A 27,274-nucleotide genomic window follows, 5' to 3' on the forward strand; every position below is an offset into this window, starting at 1 on the left:
CCAGAGCAGTGAAGGCGTGTTCTCCCTCTGGGAATCTGATGGATGAATCATCTGTTGTGACTACATCAACCTCACACACTCACTCAGGCTCTTTCAAACATCTGAGTTTCTGCGCCCCAGTGGCCGGCCTCAGCACCAGTGCATCGGACTGCTTCTGCCCTCGACATCCCATCTGACGCTTGGAGAGCCCACAGGAAGCTGGGCCCATGTTGTTTGTTCAGGCTGCACCAGGTCATCAGGCACCCTCCCTAGACTCAGTGCTGGAGCTCTGAGTGACAAATCTGTCACAGGGGCCATCTAAATGGCTCTTTGGATCAGGTGGTGGTCAGATGATCAGATCATCGTCCCATACCATGAAAATGTAAATAATATGAAAGCATTCATAAGCTCCCTTTATTAACACACTTCAGCTAGAACATAAAAACCACATATAAAGTTCTATAGGTCCCTGTCATGAAGCGGCTCTGACCCACTGGAGGGAAAACGTGAAAACTTACACTTTCTTCACAAGCTGATCATTATTAACATGTCCCAAAACCTTTAATCTAGCAAAGCATTTACAAGTGGAAAGGCCACTGAGTTTAATCTGATAAAATGAGAGTTTGGCATTTAAACCACAAATCTTATTACATATTAAAACTGCAGAATGCACGTTGCTATAAATTGTTAATGCAATTAAAACTCTTTAAAGCTTTTTAAAGACATTGAAGAATTGTTCTGTCTTTTTAACAACTTTCAAAGCTTTGTTCAGCCTTCAGGTGAAGCGAGCCGACCCGGAGAAATAAAGACGAAAACAATTCATCAGCACTAAGAAATTTAATTCTTTTGTTTTTTCAAATTTGACCAAAGCTGCCATGTTAGACCTGAGCATGTAACATTCCTGTTTGGGTGGTTAATCAACTGTTCACAGTCTCATCTGAAGACATGCAGTGTGTCAGAGTTTGAACTGCTTACAGCCCCACATACAGAGCTTTAATCCAAGGCTGCAGCCTGGAAGCTGCTGTGTCCATCCACCTGCAGGTAAACACAGGCTGTGTGTGAAAGCTGCAGCTTCATCACCAGTGTTACAGAAGGTGTCTTCAGTTAGTGCACAGCTGTGTGATCACGCTTTAGCAGCAATAACAGCACATTAAAACTACTGTGGTTATTTCCCTGGGCTTGGATGAGTGTGTGTGTGTGTGTGTGTGTGTGTGTGTGTGTGTGTGTGTGTGTGTGTGTGTGTGTGTGTGTGTGTGTGTCAGCAGAGACTCCAGATGATGGTGAGCATGGCCATGATGCCATTAAGAACAGCAACTCCATATCCCACGTGGAAGCCACGGTCAGAAGCGTCTCTAGAAGAAGAGAGATATTATTGATTAGTGTTATTTTAATATCAAGAAATTAAATGTACAGTACTGTAAAACTGTCTTACAGTACTGTACATTTAACTCATTCACTGCCATTGACGTCTATAGACGTCAATTACGTTTCCAATGGGAGGGGCTAGAATACAACCTCGGGCAGCTTGTCAGTGAACATCAGACTGCTTGAAATGTATTTTTCACAAAAAGCTCGTTTTCTCCCTTTTTGTGGTCAAAACAGGCATTTTTGGTGGAACCCACCTCTCTTCTACAGCTGATTACTAAAGAATGGAAAATGGTAGAAACAAGCTTTTTTTTTTGGATGGAAGAAGAGAGTCTGTTCTTCATTTTGGTAGGTTCAGCGTTTATATGATCATAACACACAGTTTTCTGTGGCTCTTCAAAAATGAGTAAAAATGCTCAAAAACCCTGGCAGTGAATGAGTTAAGTATAATATAGAGTATAAAAGTATTTCCCTTTTTTTCACATTTGTTAGACTTAAATGTTTCTTAAATAACCAATCGAATAAATACAAATGCAGGTTTTAAATCATTATTTCATTCATTAAGGGGACGAAAGAACACAAAGGCTCGCTGCTTCGGGAACAGCGGATGTCTGTAACTCAGGAGGTTGGTGGTTTGATTCCTCACTGTTTAGATCTACGTGTGAAATATCTCGGGCGAAATACTGAACCCCAGGTTCCTCTCTAATGCATCTGTTGGAGTGTGAAGTCTCCAAAAACAGCAGCAAGTCCACCTCTGAATGGCTCAATAACTAAATGAAGGTTTGGCAGTGACCCAGTCAAAGTCCAGACTGAAACCAGATTGAGACTGTTTGGCCTTAAACAGGCTGTTCATGCTGGAACAAGGGCCAGTTACTTTAGAAGAGTTCAGGGACCAGGTAGATTAGGATAGATTGTCTTAATAAATGAAAACTACACTTGGTATTCACTCAGGTTTTCTTTGTGTAATATTCAAATTTGTTTGATGTGAAGAACAGAAGAGAAAAAACGTGTAAGAAATCAGCATTATAAGGGAGAATTCCTGATTCTTCTGCTCATACAAAGCGTATCCCAGCGTGTTACCTGACGTGGGCCACTGTCCGCAGTGTCGGGAAATCCATACCAGGCTGGAACGAGTCAAGGTAGGTGAGCATCCACGAGAAGACGCAGCAGATGCATCCTACTAATACTGACAGGACCAGGAGACTCCAGAAGCCTGATTACACACAGTGCAGGATCAGGGTTTACAGTTTCTACAGCCTGGATCTCTTCCCTTGTTTTACACAATAAGGGAGAAACCACTGTTGGAGCAACAGCATCGTCCTTGTCACACTGAGTTTGACTGCTTCCACTCCGTACTGATAAAACATGTTTTTGTTTTGGTGTTACAATAAAAACAATATATACAGAAACACAGAACTTTTGGACAGCAGGTGACCCACAGTCTCAATAAACATGTCTATGGCAAAGTTGTTGTTATGTGCATCTCTTTTGTTACTTTAGTAAAGATTAGCTGCTAAGATTTTGCAGAATAATAAGTAATGAAAGCTGCAGCCCTCAGATATTTACACCAGTTACTTTGTACAGTACTTTTCAGAAATGTTGAAACATGGTATTAGAGCTTTCTCTAAGTATATGTGCTGCACATGGAACCAAAGACAGTGTAAACCGAGCATGATGGTGAACACAAGTATCTGGACGGAGCAGTAAATACAGAGCTTATACTTACCGAGCATCTTCTCCTCAGTGCCATCCTCTCCTGTCACCCTCTCTGCCCGCAGCTCTGAAACAATCACAACTTATGCTGACCAACACTTGTTAAAAAGCCAGATCCCATCTGGTCCTGTGCCAGACGAGCACTTTAACAGAGCTCGGAAATAAAAACAAGTTATATATATATATATATATATATATATATATATATATATATATATATATATATATATATATATATATATTATAATGATATAATAAATATTTGACATGTCAGCAGTTTTCTAAGTAAATATATTTCTTAACATGTTATAAGGTGTTACTGACATGAGATTCTCACCAGCTGTCGGCAACAACCCATCCAGTGCACACATGCAAAGAAATCATCCACAGATGTGCATTTATTCATTATTATGTGCAATAATGAAACATCATTGAACAAATGTATTTAATACTTAAAGCATTTGCTGGTGATGACTGTATTATAAACATGCCTTTGGACTGACCGATCATCCTACAGTAAAAAGTGTTTTTTCCTTTTCTGATCCCACTGATCTGATCCTGATTTGCGCGTGCGGTACAGGGCCGCGCGCTTACCTTTGAGTATGGGGTAGATGAGGGCGCAGAGAAACCCGACCGCGGCCACTGCTCCGGCCGAGCCCAGCACCGACAGCGCGACCACGGGCCATGGTTTGGGGCCGTTCCGCCTCGCGCTCCTGGCGGGCTCCTGTCCGAACATGTAACGCTGCTCACGCAAACGAACAAATGAAAACGTCTGCAAATCAAACCTTTTCACAGCCGCGCTCAGCAGAACGAAGCGTTCTTATACACACAGGGACAGTTTGTGAATATACAGACCGATGACATGCTCACAGTGACGACCCGACTGCTTTTAACTTGTACCAGGAACTGCTGATTACATGTTTGAACTTTTCGCTTCCGCACACAAAACTGTCCCCGCGGGGGTTCCGTTGGTGTAGTTTAAACTGCCACAGTTAAATATGTGGAAACAAGCTTAGCTAGGCCACTTACAGTCCTTTAAATATTTTTTATATATGTTTCTTTTAAATTCAGTTATGGTAAAGTATCAGGCAGAAAGAGCAGTTTACCGTGTTTCACTCTTCACAAAGATTTTGAGTGAGCCTCTCCTAAGACAGCTGGGATAGGCCCCAGCCCACCGGCGAACCTGAACTGGATAAGCGGAAGAGAATGGATGGAAATTTGTATGATTGATTGGCTGATATTAATCTGCACCAGTGACTGTAGAAAGCTCCGACAGTCATTGATCTGCACTGATTGTATGTTGATACGTGTTGGCCTGTTTTATCTGCTGAATTGCTCCAACAATCAACATTTTAATATTTTTATTCTAAACCGAATGCTTTCTCTTTTATTTAATAGTTTCCTCAAACAAATGTCCCAAAGATTATAAAGCTCCTCATACATCATAAGCAGTATATTTTGAAGTAGCCGCACAGTTGTATCCGTGAGTCCACAGTAACACCGTTAATCATTTTCATAATGGTCTGAAAGGTACTCTATTATAATATTAATAACAGTAATGATTGGATGCTCTTGTTTCAAGTTGCTTTCAAAAATAAAAAAGAACTGTTGAATTAGTTGTCTTTAAATAAGTACTTAATTAAAACAGTAATATTTTTTAAATTAATTTAAAAAAAATCATAAAAAGGTGTACTCTAACCCTCTTCTGTCTCCTCCCACAATTATGTTTTCTCACGCGCTCTGAATAAATGATTTAATTGGCTGAGCGGCATCGCAGGGATTAGTTACAGTTCACGCCATTGGTCGGTGTGGAAAATAGAATATCAGAATCAGAATCAGAATACTTTATTGATCCCTGGGGGAAATTATTTTTTGTTACAGTGCTCCATTTTAAACCAACATTAAGACAAGACAGACAATACGCTAACTAAGAATAGTACAATATATACATATATATACATACATACATACATACATAAGTCACTTATAAATAAATATTTGGAAAAGAAACATGTGTAGTTGTAGCAGCAAACAGTGTGTTAAGTGGATGCGTTGTACAGGGAGATGGCCACAGGCAGGAATGATTTCCTGTGTCGTTCAGTGGTGCTTTTCGGTAATCTCAGTCTCTCACTGAACGAGCTCCTGTGACTGACCAACATGTCATGTCTCCTCCCACAATTATGTTTTCTCACGCGCTCTGAATAAATGATTTAATTGGCTGAGCGGCATCGCAGGGATTAGTTACAGTTCACGCCATTGGTCGGTGTGGAAAATAGAATATTATCATTAGAATAATAGATATAGATAGACACAATAGAATCAGCTTGTCATACTTTAGTAAAAGGCCTGAGTCCGCCTGTGGAGACTCAGGCCTTTTACTAAAACACCACGGGGACGCTTTCTTTTTTTAGCACTTTTATTTTGACAGGTATAGTAAACAAACACTGAATTGATAGCTTTATTTTGAAAACAACAAACCGGAAGAGGTGCTGACGCAGGGTTGTTGCTGACAACGGTCTACGTTGACTTCAGACGCCACAAAGTGAATCGGTTGTAAGAGAGCGGCTGGATTATTACGGTAAAACAAATTTCATGATGCTGTGTTTGGTAGAAACTGAACATGTTAGAAGCACGCGGGGCTCACGCGCTGTGATGCTCGTGCGTTGTTAGTCGGGTGTTGTGGGGCTAATTTGTTGTGATGAGGTCATTTGTTAACACTGCGGTGTTCTGGTTTAGCCCAGCTAAGCGTCGTTTCAGTTACTGAAGCCTCACAGCGTATGAAACGCCATAAAATGTGCATCCGTGTGCCGAATATGGTGAATGCAGCCGAGCCAGCTTGCTAGGCGGTTTGCTAATGCGTTTCGCTGTGTGATAATGACCAGCGAGTGTGGCTGCGTTAGCCTGTTCAGCTTTTCTGAATCCGCAGCTACTGACACTGAAATGTTTCTCCCGCTGAGCCGTTTGGTAAAAGTAAAAGAGGTCAGCTGCTCACTTGTTGCTTTTATCGCTGGACTGCCAGCAGTGAAGGTGTCTGCTCAGCCCGCCAAACTCCGTTCGGGTTTAATGCTCTTCTCTCCTTCCCCCAAAATCGTTCGTAGCATTTCCCCAAAGATGACGTCTCACTTCAAAAATGTGCATATATCACACATTATCATGTTATGGTAGTGCATCAGTGTGTTCATAGCTTGCAGTGATGTCCCTTCCACTTACACACTACACTGTATTTTGTAGTTTATCGGTTATGATTGGATTTTACTGGAAAACTTTACATTAGACATTGAAAAATGAGACAGCCTCTGGGTGTAGTTTCATACTGACGCAGAGGTTACAGAATCAGGCTGATGGTGTCTGTGAGCTACACCCTCTGCATAAACTGCCCTGGTGGCAGGCGGAGGTTCTGAATGGCAAACAAAATGCGAAACTATTCTGTTTAAAATAGAGGTGATCAAAAAATGACGCGTTCTGCTGTCTTGTGACAGGATAAGCCAACAGTCCTTTTATGGTTGTGCCTTTCTTTCCTCCGGTTGAGCTAATTATTAGGATTGGATCATCTCTGGGCTTTAGAAAGGATTTTAGAAATATTAAAAGTAACCTCAGTACAACCCGGGACACCAGTCACTGACTGCGTGCTTCATATCTGAAAAGCATCGAGGTGATTTTCCTTAAAACTCTGGAGTGCACTGCTCCTATGCTGGACCTGATCACACTGATTGGTCTGGTACTTGTGTGCAGTCACATTAACAGACAGACACATACAGTTTTACAACGTTCAGCCACAGAATGTTTTTAAGTATAGTTGTGGCCTCAGTTATGTTATTATTACTAGCTGCAAAGTTCAGCCTCCTGTGATATTTACCAAACCTGAATGTAAAAGTGACCCTTGCCTGAATTGCCCAGTGTCATCATTTTGACTTCAAGCAGCCAGCAGTGTTAGGTGATCATGCCTGAAAAGGCCTCTAGAGTATAAACATCTTAAAATACATTTTATAAATAAATGTAACTCACCAAGAAGACTGGGGCGAAAGCTGCGTTGACATGAAAGCTGTAGCAGTGATTTCAAACATCAGTGAGTTGCATGCAGGAGATGAAATGAGCTGTTCCTTACACATATGTCATGTCAGAAACAGTGGTTGCTTTTTTGTGGGATTTTTGGTTCCCATTGTTCAGGTTCTTCTTCTTTTTGTGGCGTCCCTCAGGTAAAAAAAACGTAAAATGAACTTCCCCAGCTAGAGGTGATTGGAGTTTAAGCTCAGTGTCAGTCTCTGGTCGGCATTAGAAACTGTGTGTGTGTGAGTGTGTGTGTGTGTGTGTGTGTGTGTGTGTGTGTGTGTGTGTGTGTGTGTGTGTGTGTGTGAGAGAGAGAGAGAGAAATGGAGAGAGGGAATGTTGCTGCTGCTTGCATGTACATGCCAGTATTGTCTTTTTTTTTCTTTTGCATATTTGATGGTGCATGCTGCTGTTAGGGATGAACCCTTTGGTAGTATTTAGACTACTGAAGCTGAAATGCCATAAAAGCATAAAATAAGTAGAGCAGTGTTTCACATGCAGAAATGCTCAGTAATAATACTGTGTCACTCCATGGCTTTTTTCTGCACTAGAGCTTTGCTAGGAATCATTTCCTGAGCCCCTGGAGCAGGCTTTGACTAAACTGCCCTCCTCAGCTGCTCTGCAGTGCTGAGAGAGAAGAGGAATAGAGGGGGCAGGGTGCTGTGCTCGCTGGATGCTTCTGTTAGATGCTCATATGTACACAAAGTGGCTTTTTCTGTGTGTGTGTATATATATGTGTGTGTGTGTGTGTGTGTGCGCGCATGCACACATGTGGGTAGTGCAGCACGATCCACAAACAATGCCTCATGCATACATGGTGTTGTGGCTGGATGCACTGCATGGGCAAAGATACACAAGATTCAGCATTGTCATCATTTGTAACATGTGTAACAGAGATCCAAGGTTACAGAGTCACCGTACGTTCTATAGCTAGTAGTTCTTGCTAATGACCTACTAATTCTTTCTCAGTTGTGGTGCAGCAGTGGCATATTAAAACGTTTCAGGGCACCAGCCCTCTAGGACTTGAGTTTGACACCCATGCCCTATCAGATCCAATCCTGAACTAACCTTGTCGACACTAAGGATGCAACTATCTGGTTAAAAAAACCAAGCAAACACAAAGAAAGCTACTTTAAACTGAGCAGAGAGGTGGAAATCAGCTTTCAAGGCTAACCCTTATACCCTGCTCACAAACCGTAGTCCTTGCAGTCCTCCCGGTTGTCTCCCAGTGAAACTCTGCATGCTTTGCGTTCTGGTTCCTCTTCTCCTGACCTCTGACTATTTACACTTGGGCGTCTCCTCCACCATCAGAGTGATGATCCTGAAACTTTAGCATTACATCTTTTCAGTGCTTCTCAGCTTAAAAAGCCAAATAGGCTCAATAAATTAGGCAAATAGCAACAGATCATCCAGTGCAGACAATAGGACTGAATGCCACGAAAGTAAACATTTTGAATCCAGAGCTGTCAGACCTGAAGTGCCTGGAGCGAGCTTACCTGTTTCAGTATGAATGTAACGTGTGAAACTTTGTCATAGAAATAAACTCACAGTCAGGTTTTGTGCCCCTGACCCACTGCTGTGACCTCCATTGGTCTGTTCAGTTTAGGAACTGAATGAAGAGAAAGGAAATGAGGAACCTGTTACTGTTCACATCATCATAAATGTTAACCAACATCCTCCCCGACAGCTGCGTGGTTACTGACTGACATGCAGATAGTGTGCAAACAGTTGCTTTTCACTCAGTTTGTCTGTGTGTGTGTTTGGCTGCAGCAATTGGCCGACTGTGTCTGCTGGTTAGTAGTGATATTTATTTAAAGCTACATGCTGTCAGCTAGCATAACATCACAGCTGTGTGTGTACGTGTGTGGGCATGAGAGTAAGAGTGGAGTAAATAAGTGGGGGATGGTAGATAAAAAGGAAGCATGTAGAAAATATGGGCAGTTAATAAGAGAGGAGAGGAGTGATGCAGTCATTAAACTGAGGAAGTGGCTCATGCTGTGTTTGAACCTTATTGTTGGAGCTCCATTTGAAAGTCATCAGACTGATGAATCCTTTCTTCAGATATATCAGATATAAAGCTTTTTTTCTGTTTGCTGAAGCTAAAAAAACAAAAAGCAGGACCAAACTGTGGTGGCACTCTGAGACTAATCAGTCTCTCTGCTGCTGCACGTCTCAGGCCACTGTTCAGCGTTTCTGGTTTGTCACCAGTGAAACTGCCTGCTGGGTTAACCCTAGCCACACTAAGAAACTCTCTCAGAAGTAGAGCTGGGCGATATGAGATTTTTTCATATCACGATATGTTTTTTTCATTTCAGGCGATAACGATATCTATCACGATATAAGCCAAATAACTATATTTGTAAGATTTAAATGTGCCGTTGCTCACAAGTAAAATGTGAAATAATCAGCAGCTTGTTTTTATTTAAATATTTATTTCCCATAATAAGTTCAACAGGGTAGATGTACTTAAGGAACATGAGACTTTTTCAGATAAATAAAGGCAAATATTGCAAACTACACAAAAGGCAGCCGCTAAAGCGTTTAAGTTTCAAAATAGAACAAACAAAACAGACTAAATTGTCAATTCCACTTAGAAACAAAATATTAATTCTAAAAATAAATCTTAGTTTGTTTTACAGAAGAACAGACAAAACTGACTAACTTTTGTCAATATCAAATAAACTGAGAACTAAAAGGAAATTCTCAATCTCTCCTTGTTGTATAGCTGAGCTTTTCAAACAGTTTTAACAGTTACTTTAGTCTGACAAAAGCCGAATGACGAATTAGCGCTTCCAGTCAGAGACTGAGGCTACGTCCACACGTACACGGGTATTTTTGAAAACGGAGATTTTCCGTTTTCGTTTTAAAAAATAATCCCGTCCACACATAAAGGTAGAAATGAAGGAAAACGCTGCTATGAACATGCCAAAGCAGCAGGTGGCGCTAGATTCCTAACCGTGCAGAAATGTTGGCCAATCAGAAGTCTAGAAGCCTCGGTGGGAAAAAGTAAACAAAGCTGGGGCATAGAAGCAGAACCGAGTCGTATGTGTGGACCGACAGTAACTGTGTGTATATGTAAGCATTTAAACACTGCAGAGAGTAGAATTAACAGTATTGTAGAAATTCATTTCACCGAAACAATAACGTGGCGCACAGTGTGACGCATGCACCAGTTTATTGTATTTCCAGTGCACGCTACTCTGTTTTTTGTCAGACTTGAAATAGCCGAAATACCTTCACACTACGGAGCTTCTATGGCTCTTCCGTTCGACAATCTCTCCGGCGTTGGAACCATCATCTGTTTTCTCTTCGGTCACGCTCGGTTGATTTTTCTAGTCGGCACACTCATTTCCTCCATTACCCGCTGGCTGCTTCCCAAACAAACACACATGCGGCTTGGCACTTGTGCTGTACGTAACAAGCCACGCGACGTGACGCTGCGGCTGTGATTGGTTCGGCTCTGCGCTACTTAATTTGGATTGGCTGACCTTTTTTTTTTTTTTTCTTTGAGGACAAGAGCGGCGAGGTCTATCGCGATAGCTTAATTTCTATATCGAGTAAAAGTTATATCGCGATACATATCGTTATCGTTCTATCGCCCAGCTCTACTCAGAAGAGAATCTCAGCTTCTAGAGTTTTACTTCCTGGTGAAATGAAGGTTAGAAAAAGAAATCAAACAGATTTTTAAAAATCTCAAAAAATGTGTCCCTGATACTGTTCTTGTACACAGAGCCATAGCTCCAGAAACAGAAAGCATGCAGGAACTGATGGTAAGTCACCACCTGGAGCATGGCCAAAGCTCCTGAGGGGGAAAAGGTGTCTTCATTTTTCTTGAACTAAAACTACTCAGAGTAACAAAAATCCACTGAGGGTTGGCACACCAGTGACAATAAAATCCCACAGGCTCTTTGTATCACGTACCTGTGGTGAGTGGTCTATTTTTCTCATTAACATCTCCTTCAGCTGTGGGAGCTGTCACTGGGAGAGGTTTGTGCATCAGTCAATATGCCAGCGGATGTTTTATTTATATGAATAAAACATCTGGAGCCCACCTCAGTTACCATGGCGAGAGAATCGGGGTACACCCTGGACAGCTCGCCAGCTAAACTCAGTGCACCTCCTGGAAGTAAAAAAGTACCAAAGCTTTACACAAAATGAAATCATATCAGCGCTGCTTTCGTCTTTACACTCTGCCACAGCTACCTGTAACTTCATCTTTGCAGACAAACAAGTTGTTTTTTCACCTTGTATTTATTTATCAAGATGCAAAATCTAAAGTACTTCATTCATTGGTTACGTGAGGTGAAACTCACATAGTTGTGAGATCTCCTGATATAATGCAGGTGTTGGTGAGTTTAGTGTCTTCCTGCACAGGATGCTGTACATTCTTGTCCATCGTCAGCTCAGACGAGTTGATCAAGTTGATGTTGGGCGATTCATGTCAGCACACATTATGTCGTTTTTCTTGTCTTTCATGCATTCGTCATGCTGCAGTTTGTGGTATGTTTCTATAGGGCTGAAGAAGTTAGTTGTTACTCTGCAGTGCAGATCTATAGTAGTCTTTGCTTGTGGTTTGTCCTTGGTTAACGTCACTTGGCTGAGGCAGATCTAATAAGCCAAAGGAAACTGTACGACCACCTCAGCATCGCTAAGATGTTCTGTGTAACTGTGTACACTCTTTATTTCTGGAGGTGTGATCGGAATAATTAGAGGCTGTGAGAAAGGGATCGCGCAGCATTAGCCTGAAGATTACTGCTGTTGTCTGATGTTATTTAGATGGTGCTGATGCAGCATGTCACCCACTGCAGCAGCATCAATCACTAATGGATTTCATTCTTTCATCTTTTAAACTCAGTCGAGTTGGGTAACAGTGAGTGTGATAAAGGGACAGCGTATTCTGTGGAAGTTCAAATGTCTCGTGTTTCTTAGAAACTTCACGGATGTGACTTCATGTTGCTTCAGTTGTGCAGAAATGTTTGATTTGATCTGGGTCTGATATAATGTCACAGCATCAGGTTCAAACACAGTTTGGCTGAGATGTGCTGACCTGAAGCGTTTTTGTCTCTTGCAGCTTGTGCGTGTATGTTTGAGTGAGCTGAAGAAAGACATCGCTGTGCCGTCTGTGTGTATGTGAGAGCGCACGTGTGTGCGATGTCTTCAGAACTGCTGGTAGATGTGGGCGACGACTCTGCAACGGCGCAGCTAGGACAGCTGAAGCTGACTACCATAGAGGACCAGCAGTGGCCCGCTGACGAGTCTTACCTCAGCAAGTCAGGTGAGAGGGATGTCTGTCCACACCTGCTGATGATGCCATGTTTCAAACGAAGGATTGTAAGAGCTCTGAGCGGCTGGGGTTAATCTTAAAATGTTACATACAAACACATTTACATATGAAGGACTTCATGGTGATGTAATGCTGTGATTGTTGTCTTGTATTAACTGTGTGTGTGTTTCAGAGACAGATGTTTCCCAGCAGTTTGACGCCAGCTCTCCACACCTGCCCTGGGACCACCCTTTCTATGACATTGCCAGACATCAGATCATCGAAGTGGCCGGTCGGTTCTTCAGTCACAGCTGACCTTTCAGTCTGGAAATATATGTTTTTGAAAAGTAAAATCTTGTAGTGGAAGTAACGCGAGTCCATGTCTGCGTCCGTAGGTGATGACAACTTTGGCAGGAAGGTGATCGTGTTTAATGCCTGCAGGATGCCGCCGCAGCACCAGCTGGACCATCATAAGCTGCTGATGTAAGTAGTGACCGCAAACCTTTAGGCTTTGCCAGCGTTTTTGTCATGTGACACGATGTAAGGAGAAGTGGTGGTCTTTGGTCATCACGCTGTATCTAAAGACAGGAAGTGTAGCTGCCTCCACCTGTGTGTGAATGTGAGAGTGAATGAATAGTGGCATTGTACAGCGCTTTGAGGTTCTTGAAAAGCGCTGTATAAATGCGATCCACTAATGTTAAGAACAAGAACAAGATTTGCATCAGTGACACTGAGAGAAGATTAGTCCCAAAGGCCGACAGCTGCTGCTGAAGGATCCGCAGAGCAAGCATTCGAGCCGTGGCTGAGCAGTCAGGTGTCAGTGGTGCTGGAAGTGTTGGTCGGTGGTCACCATTGTTCTACCTGTAGCTTCCACTGTGGGGCCTCTGAGGTGTACGAGTGTCTGACCTGGTCTGCCCCGCCCACTCTCGCCTTCCTGCTGACAGACTGGTTGCTTTTACAAAGAGCAGACTGTGATGGAGGTGATTGTGGTCTTGAAAAAATACGTTTTAAAGGTTATTTTAAAGACTGCCTGATGTTTCCACAGTCGGGGAGTAATCATGTTATGAAATGGTGTATTCACCACTGCCCCAGATAATCATGATTGGAATGAATGGAGAAGGCATGGCTGTGTCTATCTTTGCTGTGTTTGGGTGTAACGAGTGATGCGGTGAACGTAAGGCTGCAGTTTTTAGAAAATGTTCTGAAGGCTCCTTCCTGGTATGGAAATAGTTGATGCGAAGCCCTCAGGTGCAGTAGTTACTAACCAACAAAGTTATTTGAGCAGGTAAAGATATTTCTGCGTTTACAAAGACTTGCTCATGTTTTTCAGGTATCTCAAAGGAACCCTGGATCAGTATGTGGAGAGTGACTACACTCTGATCTACTTTCACCACGGGCTGACCAGTGAAAACAAACCTTCCCTCAGCTGGGTGCGGGATGCATACAGGGAGTTTGACAGAAAGTAATCTCCAACACATCACTGCACATCTCACTTATCATATTATACCTGTTTACAGCTGGTCCTACTGCTGCTCTTTGCATTTATTAACCGGATCAATGGCTTCTGCAGACTAACCTCTGCCTGTACCGGATGCATCAAAATTCCACACCAGGGTAAACTTATCCTAAAGCCTTCAGGCTGGCACCGTCCACTTCCAACACTGGATGTTTTAAACATCATGACTTTGCATAAAAACCTTTATTTTCTTTTTAAATGTTACTAAGGTTAGACTTGTGCCAGCGTTCTCCTCTTTGAACAGAACAAATGAAGAAAAACAGGGAGTCATTTTTTGTAAGAAAGTAATTTCTCTGTACTTCCTGTGAGCACCATAGTCCACAGAGGAAGTACAGACAGGACGAGTCGAGGAGAAAGGAGCCGCGCTGCACACGTGAGAAGCTCTGACTGTTTGTTTTCCCCTCACTTCTGTATTTAAGCAGAGGTGCACAGTGTGCATCCACTGATATGGTACTGGTTTTTCTCTTGAATGCAGTGGAAACAAATACTGTGTGCAGTGTTTCATAAACTGCACAGTTACAGTAACATGTGCGGATGGCTTCAGCCATGTTCCCACTATTCAAAATAGCGAAGGAGCTGAGCCCTGCTTTTGTCTTTAATCACTTTCACCCAGTTAATTTGCACTTTGCACAGCAGCGGGCGAGCACACCCACACAGCCATTCAGTTTGGCTGATAAAGATAAAAGCAGGTCTCCAGTTACATGTCCTCGCATTATTTTCACCAGCTCATCGCTGACAGCACAGGATTCAGCCCCTCAGCAGTGCTGGTTGCCTGTGTAACCTGTGGACAGCAGATTCCACAGATGCTGTCACGTTTCTGTGTATGCTCTTGTAATCGTTGTATCAAACGTGTGTTAGCACACCTTGTGAGAACATGTGATGTGTTTGCAGGTACAAGAAGAACATCAAGGCCCTGTACATCGTCCATCCCACCATGTTCATCAAGACTCTGCTGATCCTCTTCAAACCAATTATAAGGTTAGTTTCTGGTTTCAGGGATTTTTAAAGGACCATTATGCGCAGCCCCCGTGCACATACACACAGTTTTGTGCTGATTTTGTTACAAAGCGAGGCGACTGTTGGGATTTGGTGCTGTATAAATAAAACTGAATAAGGGGTGGGTGGGGCCTGCATCACTCTGTGATCCACTTCCTGTTGATATAGGGAGAAATCTGACGACTGATCGTTGCAGCTGTGGCGTCCTGTTACAGTACGGCCCACTCTTTGACGGATGCACGGTTATAACACGTGGTTACGGCTCGATTTTATGCAAAGGTTCAGAGAGGGTGACCCAGTACTTGAACTTATTATCCTTGCTATGATGGAAAAGCCGTCTGTACTTGGAGCAACCAGTTTTAAAGTGCAACTTGATGTCAGTCAGATTTTTAATCCCTCATTGATTTTATGACATTTTCTAGGATTTTTTTATATGCTTGATGTCGGGTCAGGTGCTGCTAATATAATCTGCCTAACGGGCAGCCATGGGTACCACACGGCATTATGTACTCCAGCATTACTCCTGTGGATTGTGGGTAAACACAGACTCCACTAATGCTAAATGCTGATGAGCATGTTCCCTCAGTAAGCACAGTACAGTACAGTAGTGTCACATCAGTGTGCTTATGTGAGCTGATATCATTACACGAGTCCTTCCTGCGGTTTTCAAGAGACGTGTTCATTTAAAAAGGAAGCACATGATTAATGAATGTGAATTTTGGGCCATTGTAACTAACATTGACAGAGCTTGAGCAGCATCTAGTGGCAGCAGTAGAAAACTGCAGCCATAAATGTGTCTGAAGTTCCTGCTTCAGGTTTGGTTCTTACTGGATACCAGTTTTATTTAAATGGCAACAAATCCCAACAACAGTCGAGGTGCTTTATACTGTACACATCATCTTGTAGCTATGCCAACAGAGAGTGTCACAGTGCTGCAGCTGGAAGCAAGAACCACTCGCTTAACTTTGTAAGCTTTGTTCTCTCCATCCAACAGGAACATTTTTATGTAAGTCGCTGATGAAACAGTGTGACACTGAGCCTACCGCTAACCTTTAGACCGCCTCTGTTCAAGAAACAGAAAAAATAGCCGGTCATTTTGGGGGAATTATGATTACATAATTCCCCGTAGACGGACTCGTCGGTGAGTCGCTTGTTGCTGTTTTCCTTGGCGTATGAAGCGTTCCAGGAAGTGCACAAACGTCTTTAAATACTCTGACCAAACCAGAGGTTTTCTGTTGTATTAATCACATATTTAATCATTTCACATTAGTAATAGTAATGTCACTGTCTCACTGCATGTTCACTGCAGAGTATGCTCTACACACACAGTGAGGCCATTGTAACGGGAGACGCTAAGCAGATAGTGGGACTCCTTCCCCTTATCAGGGATGTAAATATTCAGGTGACGGGAGGAGCCCCTGTGAGAGGGGCCAGCATGTGAGAGTTGTGGCTTGTTCTTTGTTTGTATAAGAGTTCAGGGAGGTGTCCGTCCTCAGAACACTGTTGTTTGATCTGAACGTTTTCTCCACATTGCAACGTGTTAACTAAACCACTTCAAAACGAGCTCGCTGGGTTGTTGTTAAAATGTCCATAACAAGGTGCGCACATCATGTGCTACTTGCTACTTTCACTTTGTTACATTTCTGTTTTCATGGTTATAAAAAGTCTGAACCATCATCATTGCTGCTCACAGATCAACCACTCGAGTTTTCTCTCTCTCAGCTTTAAGTTTGGCAGGAAGATCAACTATGTGAGCTATCTGAGTGAGCTGGAGGATGTGGTCAAGTGTGATCAGCTGGTCATTCCTTCCCGCGTCAGAGAGTAAGTGTTCCTGCCAAACTTCAGATGTGTGCCTTTCATTCAGTCTTCTCATTGCGTGATGCCAGCAGCACGTTTCACTGAGGGTTAAATGCCGCCTCCGTCTTATTATCCGTGTGCATGAGAAGTGAGTGTTGAAAGTGTTTGACCTCCTTGAGAGTGGCGTGTTGGAGCAAACACAGGAAGTGGGATGGTATTATCTTACTGAAAGTGGCTTCATCACAATCCAAATAACCGTGCAGTGCACCCTGATGTAGCCACACTGGCACAGCTGCTGGTTTCCCAGCTGTGTGCCGACTCCTTGTGCTCCACGCTAAACGAGCTGGAGGTGAGAGAGTGCAATTTGTGAGTCGTGTGCTGGTTTACAGCCCGCTCTCTTGGGTTTTTCTTACCAGCAGAGTTTTTACATTCAAACATTTTCCCTCTCCATCTTGGCTTTCTGAATCTAAAGTCAGCATGCATTTGTTTTTTTTCAGGAAACAATGACAAATCTCAGTTTCCACATATTATTGTCACTTTAAGCATCATCATTGCATCCTGTTCCATGTGCGTCTTCTTTGGAAATGCCCTCTGCACTGAGTACTGTCAATCTTTTCATTTGATTTGGGAATGCTTCCTGTGGTTGTTCTGCTCATGCACAATGCATCTTAAAAGGTGCCACTGATGGAGTTTATTCACTGCTGTGCTGCTTCCATTCTGTGGTTTAGGCAAACATTCAGGCACAAATAGTGAAGCCCTGTGTTACTTTTTAAAATCTCCCGTTGTCTCTGTGCCAGGTATGACAACAAATTAAGAGCATCTCTGAAACCCACCACACAGCCCCCCATGTCTCCTCCTCACAGCCCTCCTCTCCCGAGCCAGGTGTTTGGTGTGCCACTAACGCTGTAAGTGCTGATTCTGTAGTTGGAGAGAGACACGGCCCTGTGAGAGAAGCTTCCAGATAAAGGAAAAAACCTTTGAATCTGCTTGTTGTTTTAATGTGTGCGTGTCAGGCTCAGACAGAGGGATCCAGATGGCGATCCAGTTCCTGTGGTGATGAGAGACACCGTTGGCTTCCTGTCAGAGCAAGGTAACAAACAGAACACCTGAGCGAACTCCTCCCTGAGCTGTGCCTGCATGGAGCACACACGGCTGCCTCACCTGTGCTTTTACTGGCTCACATCACTGTAATTAAAGCCTGCTGCACACACACAGGTGACTTTATACCTGTGCTGTGCTCTGATGCAGACTCAGGCTGTGCCTCGTTATGTCTGAAAGAAACACTTTTCTTTCTTTTTCACTGTGTGTGTGTGCGTCAGGCTTGGAGATTGAGGGCATCTTCAGACGATCTGCCAACGTGACTCTGGTGAAGGAGGTCCAGCTCAGGTACAACTCAGGTATGAGCTCTGACCGCCCTGTGATGCTGAAATTCCCTGCTGTAGACTCATGATGGAGGAGTCCCCTCCACCTGCTGTGTGACGTCAGTTATGATCCTCTGTGTTATGGATGGTTCTGTAAACACCAGTTAGGCTGCAGGTGTTTATGTGCAGAGGGCCTGGTTTCTTCCACGTTAGAGCAGGGTTGGGACGCTCGTCTCTTCTCTCGGGTTTTCTTCTGTTCTCATTGAACTCGTGTGTTTGCAGGTGCGACAGTGAACCTCAGAGAGATGGAAGATGTGCACCTGGCTGCTGTCATCCTGAAAACATTCCTGAGGGAACTCCCCGAGCCTCTGCTCACCTATCAGCTCTACAATGACATTGTCAACTTTGCCTGTAAGTACGGTTAGAGGAGTCTCAGCTTGTACCTGTGTGACTGTGTGAAGCCCACACCCCCACCTGCCCTACACCAGATGAACAGTCTGCCTCAGCAGTTCACCTGATGACTGTGTTTGTTCCAGCTGTGTCCAGTGAGAGTCAGGTGACAGTAATGAAGACGCTGGTAGAGTCACTGCCGGAGGAAAACTACGCATCGCTGCGATACCTCATCACATTTCTGGCACAGGTACAGCTGATGGTCTGCACATCCCGCTGATCACAAAATATCAACTCTGTCTGTTACAACAGCATCCTGTGTGTGTGTGTTTAGGTATCGGCCAACAGTGAGGTGAATAAGATGACCAACAGTAACCTGGCTGTGGTCTTTGGTCCCAATCTGCTCTGGGGGCGGGACAACGCCATGTCGCTCAGCGCCATTGGACCAATCAATAACTTCACGAGAACCCTGCTGGACCAGCAGCATCTGGTGTTTGCCTAATGTCCAGCCCTCTGCTCTGAGCTCTTTCTGCCAATGTGAAACGCCGCCGAGACCCTCCTTCCCTGCAGCATTTAGCCTTTAGCTTACCTTAGGAGCATCATCAAAGTACTCAGACAGGCCTGACTGTCTCTTACATGCCGTGCACATTTAAAAAGATTCAGTGGACCAAGTTATTTGTGTGTCTCCGGTCGTTCTGAGCGTCCTGTTATTATGTCTGGCAACTTCTGGCATTTCTATTTGACTCCAAGCATGAAAACAAGTGGAAACAGCACACGTGTTAGAGCTCAGGCAAGTAAAAATAATGTGAGCAAAAAATAACAGAAAACACTACAAAATGCAACCGATGGTAAACAAGAAAGATCCAGATCCCCAGTTTTGTTACAGCGTTAAATTAGAGGCTGTTCACGTATCACAGCATGAAACGCTGCGGCCCTGATACCACCTGCGTGAGTGGTGCTCCACTGTGAGCCGTGATAACTCTCGACATCACTTTGCAAATCCCACAAACACGTCACGAGTACAGATACAGACGTGCACGTTTCCCTTCCTTTAAGTCAGTGTAGTGCTTCCAGCAGTCTCCACGAGCACAACAAGAATCTGAACGATGACGTGAAGTCGTTTCATGCGGGTCTCAGGCCGGCACACTATAAAGAGCTGCAACACTGGGGGAGGGGGACATAAAAGCTCTCATAAATCTGAAATCACTACATGTGTGTGAATGCAGGGCTAGTCATTTGCTGCCATGTGCTTCTCTACCACCCCGAACTGCTCCGTCCATGCCTCCGTCACTCCTACCTGCACGTGTTCATATCTATATTCAGCCCTGTATCGCTGCCCTGCTTCAACAGCGGCTGGTTTGCATCTTTTATCTCTGTCAGTAGCAGCTGGTCGTGTTGTTTTCTATGTAGTGCCAAAAAGGTGTTTCACCTGTGTTACCAAATGTTCTTTAGATTCTGATTCTGCGCTAAAGAGAGGGCTGATGAGGAGAGTGGAGGCGTGACTCGGGTTTACGTCAGAATGGTGAACTCGGTACCGAACTTTGTGGACAATCTATGAAATGCTGTACTTGGAGTGGCAGAAACCAGCCACAGCTGTGCATGTGGAGTCTTTCTCTTCCTTTATATGAATTTTACTAATAGCAGTGTCATTTGGACCTGTAGCTGGTGTCCCGGGTAAACGGCACACTACAAAAGTGTGCTGAGTGACGGCTTCACACTCGGCACTCTGCGGGTTTGGTGACAAAGTGTAGATGTGACTGCGCTCCCTGGAGTGACGCCGTTGTTGTTTAAATTACAGGGAGACGGTCGGTACGTCGGGCATGTGGTGGACTCCCACAGGCCAGCGTCTCTGCTGCCCTCTGTGTGACTGATTGTGCGAGCAGACGTGATGTGTGCTCATACAATCAGTAATAATATAAGTTGTAATGGATTCATGTTTTCATTTGTAGCAGCATCACTTCAGTGTACATAATGAATGATTTTGGGTGTCTGATTTCCTGTGATTGTCCCAAATTTAATTAAGTAGAAGTACCTGATACTGAGTCTTACTCTGTGTACCGTTTCAGGCTTTGAACTACAGGAGTCTGTCCAAGTTGTGTGCTGGTTTTTGGCTCGGTGTTTGTGGCGCAGTGCCGTGGTGTGCTGCACATAATCCACACTGAGCAGTGCAGTTAACAGACCCCACACGCCTCAGAGGGCACCGGGGCTCCAGGCCAGCTGTTCGTCCATTTGTTTGTTGAGTATTAATGTAGGATATAGACGCATTAGATCAGAGCTGTCACCCTTTGGCCAATCACAAGCCAGTATTCCTTTTAGCTCTTGTGTTTTCTTTTAGTCACCACAGGTCTTTAGGAGCAGGCGTATGAGGAGCATGCAGCAGGAGTGTAACCCGTCAGAATCGGCTTGTACTCTCTCCTCTGTAGTGAGAGAGGAAAGTGTGAACCCTTTGAAATGATTTAGTTCTTCCTAAACCCAAAGATGAATCAGTCCCTTATAGAGTGCAGCCAACACGAGCGGTGGTTGCTCGGTGTGATTGTTTGAGCAGCTCACAGCCTCCTGTTAGGTGAGCAGCAGCCCCCGTCCTCGGCTTTTTGAGCGCAGGCACTGGATGCACACAGGTGACTGTGGGCTCTCGCAGAGGTTCCCGGGTGCAACTGTATGGCCTCCCAAAAGCTGCATTGTGTTCTCATTTATCTCACGGTTCAGCAGTGATGCACAGACGCTGTGGGGAGTTGGTTGGGATGTCTTTGCTGTTGAGGGTTTCACTGTTATCGCTGCTTTCACAGCCTCCAGCACAGCTACAACTTTCCTTAATGAGGGTTTTAATTTCTGTGGCTAAATGAGAACTGTGTGGCCGTAACCGAGGCCTTAAGCTTCCTGCTGCATTTATCATTGCTCATGTTCTTTCCTGTAATAATCACCTGTGATTCCTGAGAAGAACATTATTTCTGCAAGTCTCAGTTTCTGTCCTCAGTCTGTTTCCAGAGTCTTCGTGTAAAGGACAGCCTCACAGTGATTACAGCAGTCAGCACCTGCAGTAGTTACCTTTGACACGTTGTCTCTTTCCTTTAGTCAGCCAGTTTCTAAAGACTCAAAACAAGCTGTTCAACTAGATGTCTTTCATTGCAACAAACTATCAGTGGGTAAATATTGGTGTTGTGGTGTTCCTGTAACGATGTGACTGAAAAGCACCAAAACAGTCAGAATTTCACTTTGACTGAAGCTGAGAGCAAAAACGACAACAAAAAGTGTTTACCTGTTTTAATGCCACAGTGACGTGGGTGTGTGTTTGTGTGTACCAGTGCAGATGGGTTTCACTGCAGACGAGGGCTGCGTGCGTGAATGTTGTCAGGTGGTGGCATCTCCGTTTTTTAATGGTGTGACGTAGTGAGACAGACCTTCCTGTTTGATTGTGAGTCATCTTTGATCTGTTCAAAATATCTGTGAAACACAAAAAGAGCGAGCCAAGCAGTTTCTCTGAATCACAAAAGCTAGTGGAGATGCACTTTTTAAATAGTCTGTGTGTGTTTGTGCGTGCTCGTGCCTTATTTGTTTCCCCCGCGTGGTCATGTGATTAGCCATCTAAGTGCCAATGTGATCATTCTGCCATAGATTAAATAAGACGGGGTGCGTTCAACAAAGCTCTGGTGTTTGCTGGTGTTCAGAGCAGCCTGTGACGCGTGCGGCGTGGCCCCCACCCAAACGCTGACTTTGTTGAGAGCAGCTCAGCTGTAATGGGCGACGGCAGACTTGAGGATTTGTCTTCGTTACAAAATCGAGCTCGAGTCTGAGCTTCGAGTGTAAACCCACTCGTCTGATCTTCTTCTCACAAAACTCGGTTTAGTTTCGTTTTCAGGTTTTAAGACGGCGTAGCTGAAAGTCACCAGGTGAGCGAGACGGGTAAAAACGCTTCCTTTTCTAACCCCACTGTAAAGCTGTCAGCTGTGTCCCGTGTTCCTTTCCCGAAACGCTGATTCTTCTCAACTCTGCTGATCCGTTACAGCCTCTCTAATCTATGGGTCTTTGTACTGTAACTGTTGTCATGGTGACAGTGAACTTCTCTAAGGGAGAAATTCATTGGTTCCCAGGCTGATTTATTGTTACTTAGTGACCTTATTTTCTTAACTCCTTTTTTTCATCCTCTTTTGATATGTTGTGGATCTCAGTCTTATACATGTGTGATATAAATGGTGATATCCTGTAATGTTAATGTGTGCAAACAATAAAGAAATGATGAATGAAAGCTGGGGCTCTGCTCTTTGATCATTTTCATACTCAGCCAAGCTCAGTATAATACCCGAACTACAGTCTGCATTAGTATTTATTCATACAGATGATACATATTAATGTATCATAAATGCATTAATGAGACTGCCTGTTTGAGGCAGCGCTCCATATCGATGTGCCTTCAACTGTAAGCAGCAGGTTTCCCCAGTCTTATAAACTGCACATTTGCATAAGGCTGGAAACCTGCAGTCAGCTGAGACTGAGGACGTCACCTGGATGAGTGACGATATGAACAGAATCAACCTCTGCAGATTTACTATAAATGCACATTTAGACACTTTGTCTTGCACTAAGATTTGCACGTGTTCATTTTAAAGGCTTCGGTTCATTGGTTCCTGTATCTTACCCTAATTAAAAATCTAATCTAATTCGACTAAATCCACTGAGCTAGAGCAATGAAAAAAATGCCGTTTTGGAACATAGAAGACATTTACACTTGGACCAACACAAGAAAGAAAACCTGCTCGGCCTCTGTGCTGTCAGACTGATCGGGTTAAAGCTGTTGATATTATTATAACTACATGCAACATTAATATTAATGTCATTGCAACAGTCAGGTCATCAGAGCTCAAATACAGGCATGCAGCCTGGTGCCAGATGTTTTTTACAGACGTCATTTAGTGTACGGATTTAGATTTTGGTACATGGTCATTTGGAGCTTTTTACGTCCAATCAGATGTCCCCATCTGATGATTTGAGCTCTCTGCTGAAGACTGAATTTAAAGACACTTCTGACTCACTAAAGCCAACCAGTCCATGTGTCACGGACACGCAGGACACTCCCACAGAAACTGTGAGCGTTCCTCAGCAGAGTTCCTGACCTGCTGCCCCCTGCTGTGACCCTGTGAGTCATGCTTGGTTTATTCCAGCGGCTTTACTCACTAACATGACTCGTTTACTGGATTTCTCAATGGCACCACACTCAAACTGTTTCTGTTTTAATAGCAAATTTTAAAGATGATTTCATGCCACTGATTATACTTTTCAACATTTTGGGTAATGTGGGACAATTATGAACAAATTATAAATTACATACATATACAGATGTACACATACGAGTCCTGCTAACAGATGCTGGAGCGTCTGAAGCTGGGAATCACTCAGGGTGTGAAGATCGATACTTCACCTGACAAGACGATTTGTGGAAACCATCTTTGTTTGGCTGTATTTTCCTAACTATACTCAAATAAAACTCAGAGTACCAGTAACCAGTGATGGTGTAAGAGGGACTGGTGTGTCTGATTTACTGTGTTGCATGTTAGATAAATAAGGACATTGTGTCCTACGCAGCTGTGTTATTTCTGCTGCTGAACAGCTTCAGTAATGGACACAACAGTGGATGTTCATGTGCAAACACCAGACAATTAAATGTAAGTGTAGAAGGCTGAGACATAGACGTATACTAACTAGGCTGCTTTAGGAACACATGTTAGGCAGGAATGACATTTGAGGACAGCTACAGTCCGGCAGGGATGAAAGGATAACAACAGTCAAATTACAGGTGAGCAGAAATGAACCTGTAGATTGACATTCTGTGTTCTGGGAAATAACAATTCAAGAATTAATAATAATAAATAATAAAGATAAATCAACACGGTGTATTTTCACATGTTGCAAATTACAAACCACTTTAATGTAGAAGCCACTGTTTGGGTCGCTGTGCTGTACAAGCAAGGAAACACACAGACGTAACATGTGCTGCTTGCTACAGCGTCAGCTTGAACATTATTTATTTCCAGGGCAGCTGGCAGTGAAATCGTAGGTGACAGAAGAAGATGACAGAATTTAGAAGAATTCAGACAGTCCTGCTGCACTGTTCACCACATCTGGCTGCTGGTGAAGTAAAGTACAGTTTACATGGTGAATGGACTGATTCTTATACAGCGCTTTTCACTTGGAGTGAAATTGTGTGTTTGCGTTGTTTCTTTGCAGAGTGGTAGCTCATTAACATGATGTTGTAATCTTCTGTAGTCGGCTTTCATTAAAATGGAATATCCAGTGTTTGTGTAACGTCTCAGCAGACTATAAATTCCTGAGTGAAGCGCTCAGTCTAGTGAAGCTGTACCTTTGCTAAAGGAAACATCATCAGGTAATTCTTCACTTTCTAAATCGAAATGTCCTTTTTAACTGTTCTTTGGTGCAAGCGTGTGATCACAGAGACATGTGGGCTGTTCGTGGTGAGGGTTTGGCAGCATCAGCAGCAGGAGGACTGGGAAAGGACTGGGAAAGGACGACACAGACAGAGACGCCTGGACATGGGAACAAAAATAAGACACAATAAGAAATGAAGGATTTCTGTGTTTGAAGAAAGGGAAAAAGCTGATGTTTTCTCAGAGCCTTGTTTTTGATTCACACTCAGCAGCATTTGGTCATATGAGTGAGTATATTGTAATCCAAGTAATCTTTGCAGAGACCAACTCTCCTGCAAGAGAAGAAAATGAAAGCCTTTGCACTTGCTGTCATCCTCCTCATGATCTTCATCAGCAGTGGTAAGTTAGATTTACAGATTGCTTTTGTTCTGTTCAGTTCAAAGTCGGAGGAGTTGTATATTTACTTTACTGTATAAAGCACATCGAGGCAACTGTTGCGCTATAAAAAAAGAAAAGAAATTTTAACTTAACTAAAACTGCAAAATGTGACTGAAAACGAGCCAGTGCCACCAATCTTCTGTTAGGGGCAGTAACACTGAAGAGCTGGACTTCAACATGTTTCTCTTCTGTTTTTAATTCAGTAGATTTGCCATCAGTGTTCACTAATATTAAACAGTCATATTCATGTGTATATCTCTGTCTTTGTCTTCTGTCAGAGGCTCTGCGGTGTAACCGCTGCGTTCCAATAACAGCTGGTGGCAGCTGCACCAACACAGTGGAGACCTGCCAGAGACCTGATGAGGTCTGTGCCTATGTCATCAGCACATTTCCCAGTAAGTATGGTTACACACACACACACACACACACACACACACACACACACACACACACACACACACACACACACACACACACACACACACATTATTGTTATTTCATGTTATTTTTGATGATGGTGTTTCTTTGAATTCAAATCTGTACAGTCTGAGTTTTCACTTTGCTCTTTTGCAGGATACTCGTACTTCAAAAGATGCATGAGGAGAGCTGATGCCTTTGCTTTGAAGTCCATTTCCAGCTTTAACGTCTTCACATGTACTGATGATCGGTGCAACTGATGAGGGAAACTTCTGCATGAAGATGTCACAATGATATCAGAAGACATGGAGTCACTTTTAACCACTGTTTTATTTTCTTTTGACTGTCTGGCCTTTCATTTCAATAAAAAGGATTGAAAGGATAACAAAAGGATAATTGTGTGTGTAAGGACTGTTTTTTATTTTTGCCTGTCCTGTTTGGTTCTTTCGCCGTCAGAATTATTATCTGAAGGCCAAAAAAGATGCTCAACAGATTCACTTTACCAACTGGATCATCCCAGCCTTGCCATTCGGTCCATTTGACTGACCTTTGTTATTTTATTTTACTTTCACTTGTTACAGACGGGACAGACATGGCTGGGGATAGGAAAGGGAAAAAGAAAGAGAGGGAGGGAAAGAAAAACAGGGGGAAAGGGGACAGTGAGGAAGGGCACGAAAAAAAAATCACCTGGATCACCTGCTGAGAGAGAACAAAAACCCCAAACAAACAAAAGGAGAGCAACACAATAAACACGACACCACAGCAATAACCTGGGTAACTGTAACTAACAGTAAATGCTAAATATTGAAAGTTATTGTGCAGCACGCAGGACCAACAGCGCACAATGTTGTTGGAGGTAGCAGCCGAGAAAGCTGTAGTTTGTGTCTGTGAGCACCTGTGTGGATCTTGTATTCAAAAGGTTTCTCCATGTAACGATCTGCTAGTGCAGGGGTCAGCGACCTTTAAGACCCAGAGAGCCATTTGGAGCCAGTTTCCACGTAAAGAAAGAAAACACTGGGAGCCGCGAATACTTTTTGACATCTAGAATGAAGATAACACTGTATATATTGTTTTGTACCTTTATGCTTTGTGTGAACAACTAAGGTGTGTTGCTTATGAAATCCATGAAGTGCTACAGAGAAAATTACATTTTATTTATGTAATTAACACATTTTGAACTCTTAAAGAAATATAACCAAAGGAAAGACACCCAGCTGAACTAAAATGATCCAGCAAACAAAAACTGTTGTGAGCCCTCCTTATATCGCCTTTGTGCTTTTGGAGCCTTGACCTGACTTTTAAAAAATAATTGGAAAAAAAGCTCGATGCTGCTGAAAGATGCAAAATAGATATTTGCAAAATTCTGCCTAAATATGTATTTTACCTGGTTAATGTGTGTGGCGGGGCGTGGTCTGTAGGGGAGGCGGACGCACCTGAGCTGCACCCGCAACCACGCCTCGCCGCCTTAACGTCTGTGCTGTTGTGTTGGTGTGTGTCGGGCTGTGAGCTGCAAAGCTACAGCCGGCTGTGTGTGAAAAGTGGTCAATAAAGAGAAGCTGAAAAGCGTGTTCATGCAAACATCGTCGGGTCTGCCGTGACATGTTTACAACGGGAC

The 27,274-nt window shown here is 43.5% G+C and overlaps 2 protein-coding genes across 4 annotated transcripts; one reads left to right on the forward strand and one right to left on the reverse strand.

The window, feature by feature from the left end:
- Positions 1 to 801: 801 nt before the first annotated feature.
- arl6ip6 (ADP-ribosylation factor-like 6 interacting protein 6) lies at positions 802 to 4,182 on the reverse strand. 2 transcript variants are annotated; one of them, XM_082523323.1, is made up of 5 exons: positions 4,164 to 4,182; positions 3,652 to 3,799; positions 3,071 to 3,124; positions 2,425 to 2,557; positions 802 to 1,331 (listed from the first exon to the last, which is right to left on the reverse strand). In XM_082523323.1, exons 2-5 carry the CDS (start codon positions 3,791 to 3,793, stop codon positions 1,238 to 1,240), a joined length of 423 nt encoding a protein of 140 aa, XP_082379449.1. In that variant the 5' UTR covers positions 3,794 to 3,799; positions 4,164 to 4,182; the 3' UTR covers positions 802 to 1,237. The 2 variants fall into 2 exon arrangements, with proteins under 2 accessions (XP_082379449.1, XP_082379448.1); XM_082523322.1 differs by lacking the exon at positions 4,164 to 4,182 and adding an exon at positions 3,913 to 4,146.
- A 1,325-nt stretch (positions 4,183 to 5,507) lies between these two features.
- Positions 5,508 to 22,670, forward strand: arhgap1 (Rho GTPase activating protein 1). 2 transcript variants are annotated; one of them, XM_082524138.1, is made up of 13 exons: positions 5,508 to 5,635; positions 12,176 to 12,379; positions 12,567 to 12,659; positions 12,763 to 12,850; positions 13,698 to 13,829; positions 14,775 to 14,861; positions 16,602 to 16,700; positions 17,474 to 17,581; positions 17,690 to 17,766; positions 17,996 to 18,073; positions 18,320 to 18,448; positions 18,574 to 18,677; positions 18,762 to 22,670. In XM_082524138.1, the coding sequence occupies exons 2-13, from the start codon at positions 12,256 to 12,258 to the stop codon at positions 18,927 to 18,929; spliced, it is 1,287 nt and encodes a 428-aa protein (XP_082380264.1). In that variant the 5' UTR covers positions 5,508 to 5,635; positions 12,176 to 12,255; the 3' UTR covers positions 18,930 to 22,670. The 2 variants fall into 2 exon arrangements, with proteins under 2 accessions (XP_082380264.1, XP_082380263.1); XM_082524137.1 differs by having other exon boundaries at positions 5,516 to 5,635; positions 12,561 to 12,659.
- Positions 22,671 to 27,274: the final 4,604 nt, after the last annotated feature.

Source organism: Aulonocara stuartgranti (assembly GCF_965226115.1).
Source record: "Aulonocara stuartgranti genome assembly, chromosome: 23".
NCBI lineage: Eukaryota > Metazoa > Chordata > Actinopteri > Cichliformes > Cichlidae > Aulonocara > Aulonocara stuartgranti.

Excerpts from the sequence above, each read along its gene's own strand:
- arl6ip6 (XM_082523322.1), bottom strand. Across the intron at positions 3,125-3,651 it reads CATCTACCCCATACTCAAAG|AGCTGCGGGCAGAGAGGGTG; the intron begins GTAAGCGCGCGG and ends TGATTGTTTCAG. Across the intron at positions 2,558-3,070 it reads CACTGAGGAGAAGATGCTCG|GCTTCTGGAGTCTCCTGGTC; the intron begins GTAAGTATAAGC and ends GTGTGTAATCAG.
- arhgap1 (XM_082524137.1), top strand. The coding sequence starts at position 12,256 with ATGTCTTCAGAACTGCTGGTAGATGTGGGCGACGACTCTGCAACGGCG. Across the intron at positions 12,380-12,560 it reads GTCTTACCTCAGCAAGTCAG|AGACAGATGTTTCCCAGCAG; the intron begins GTGAGAGGGATG and ends TGTGTGTTTCAG. Across the intron at positions 18,074-18,319 it reads CCAGCTCAGGTACAACTCAG|GTGCGACAGTGAACCTCAGA; the intron begins GTATGAGCTCTG and ends GTGTGTTTGCAG.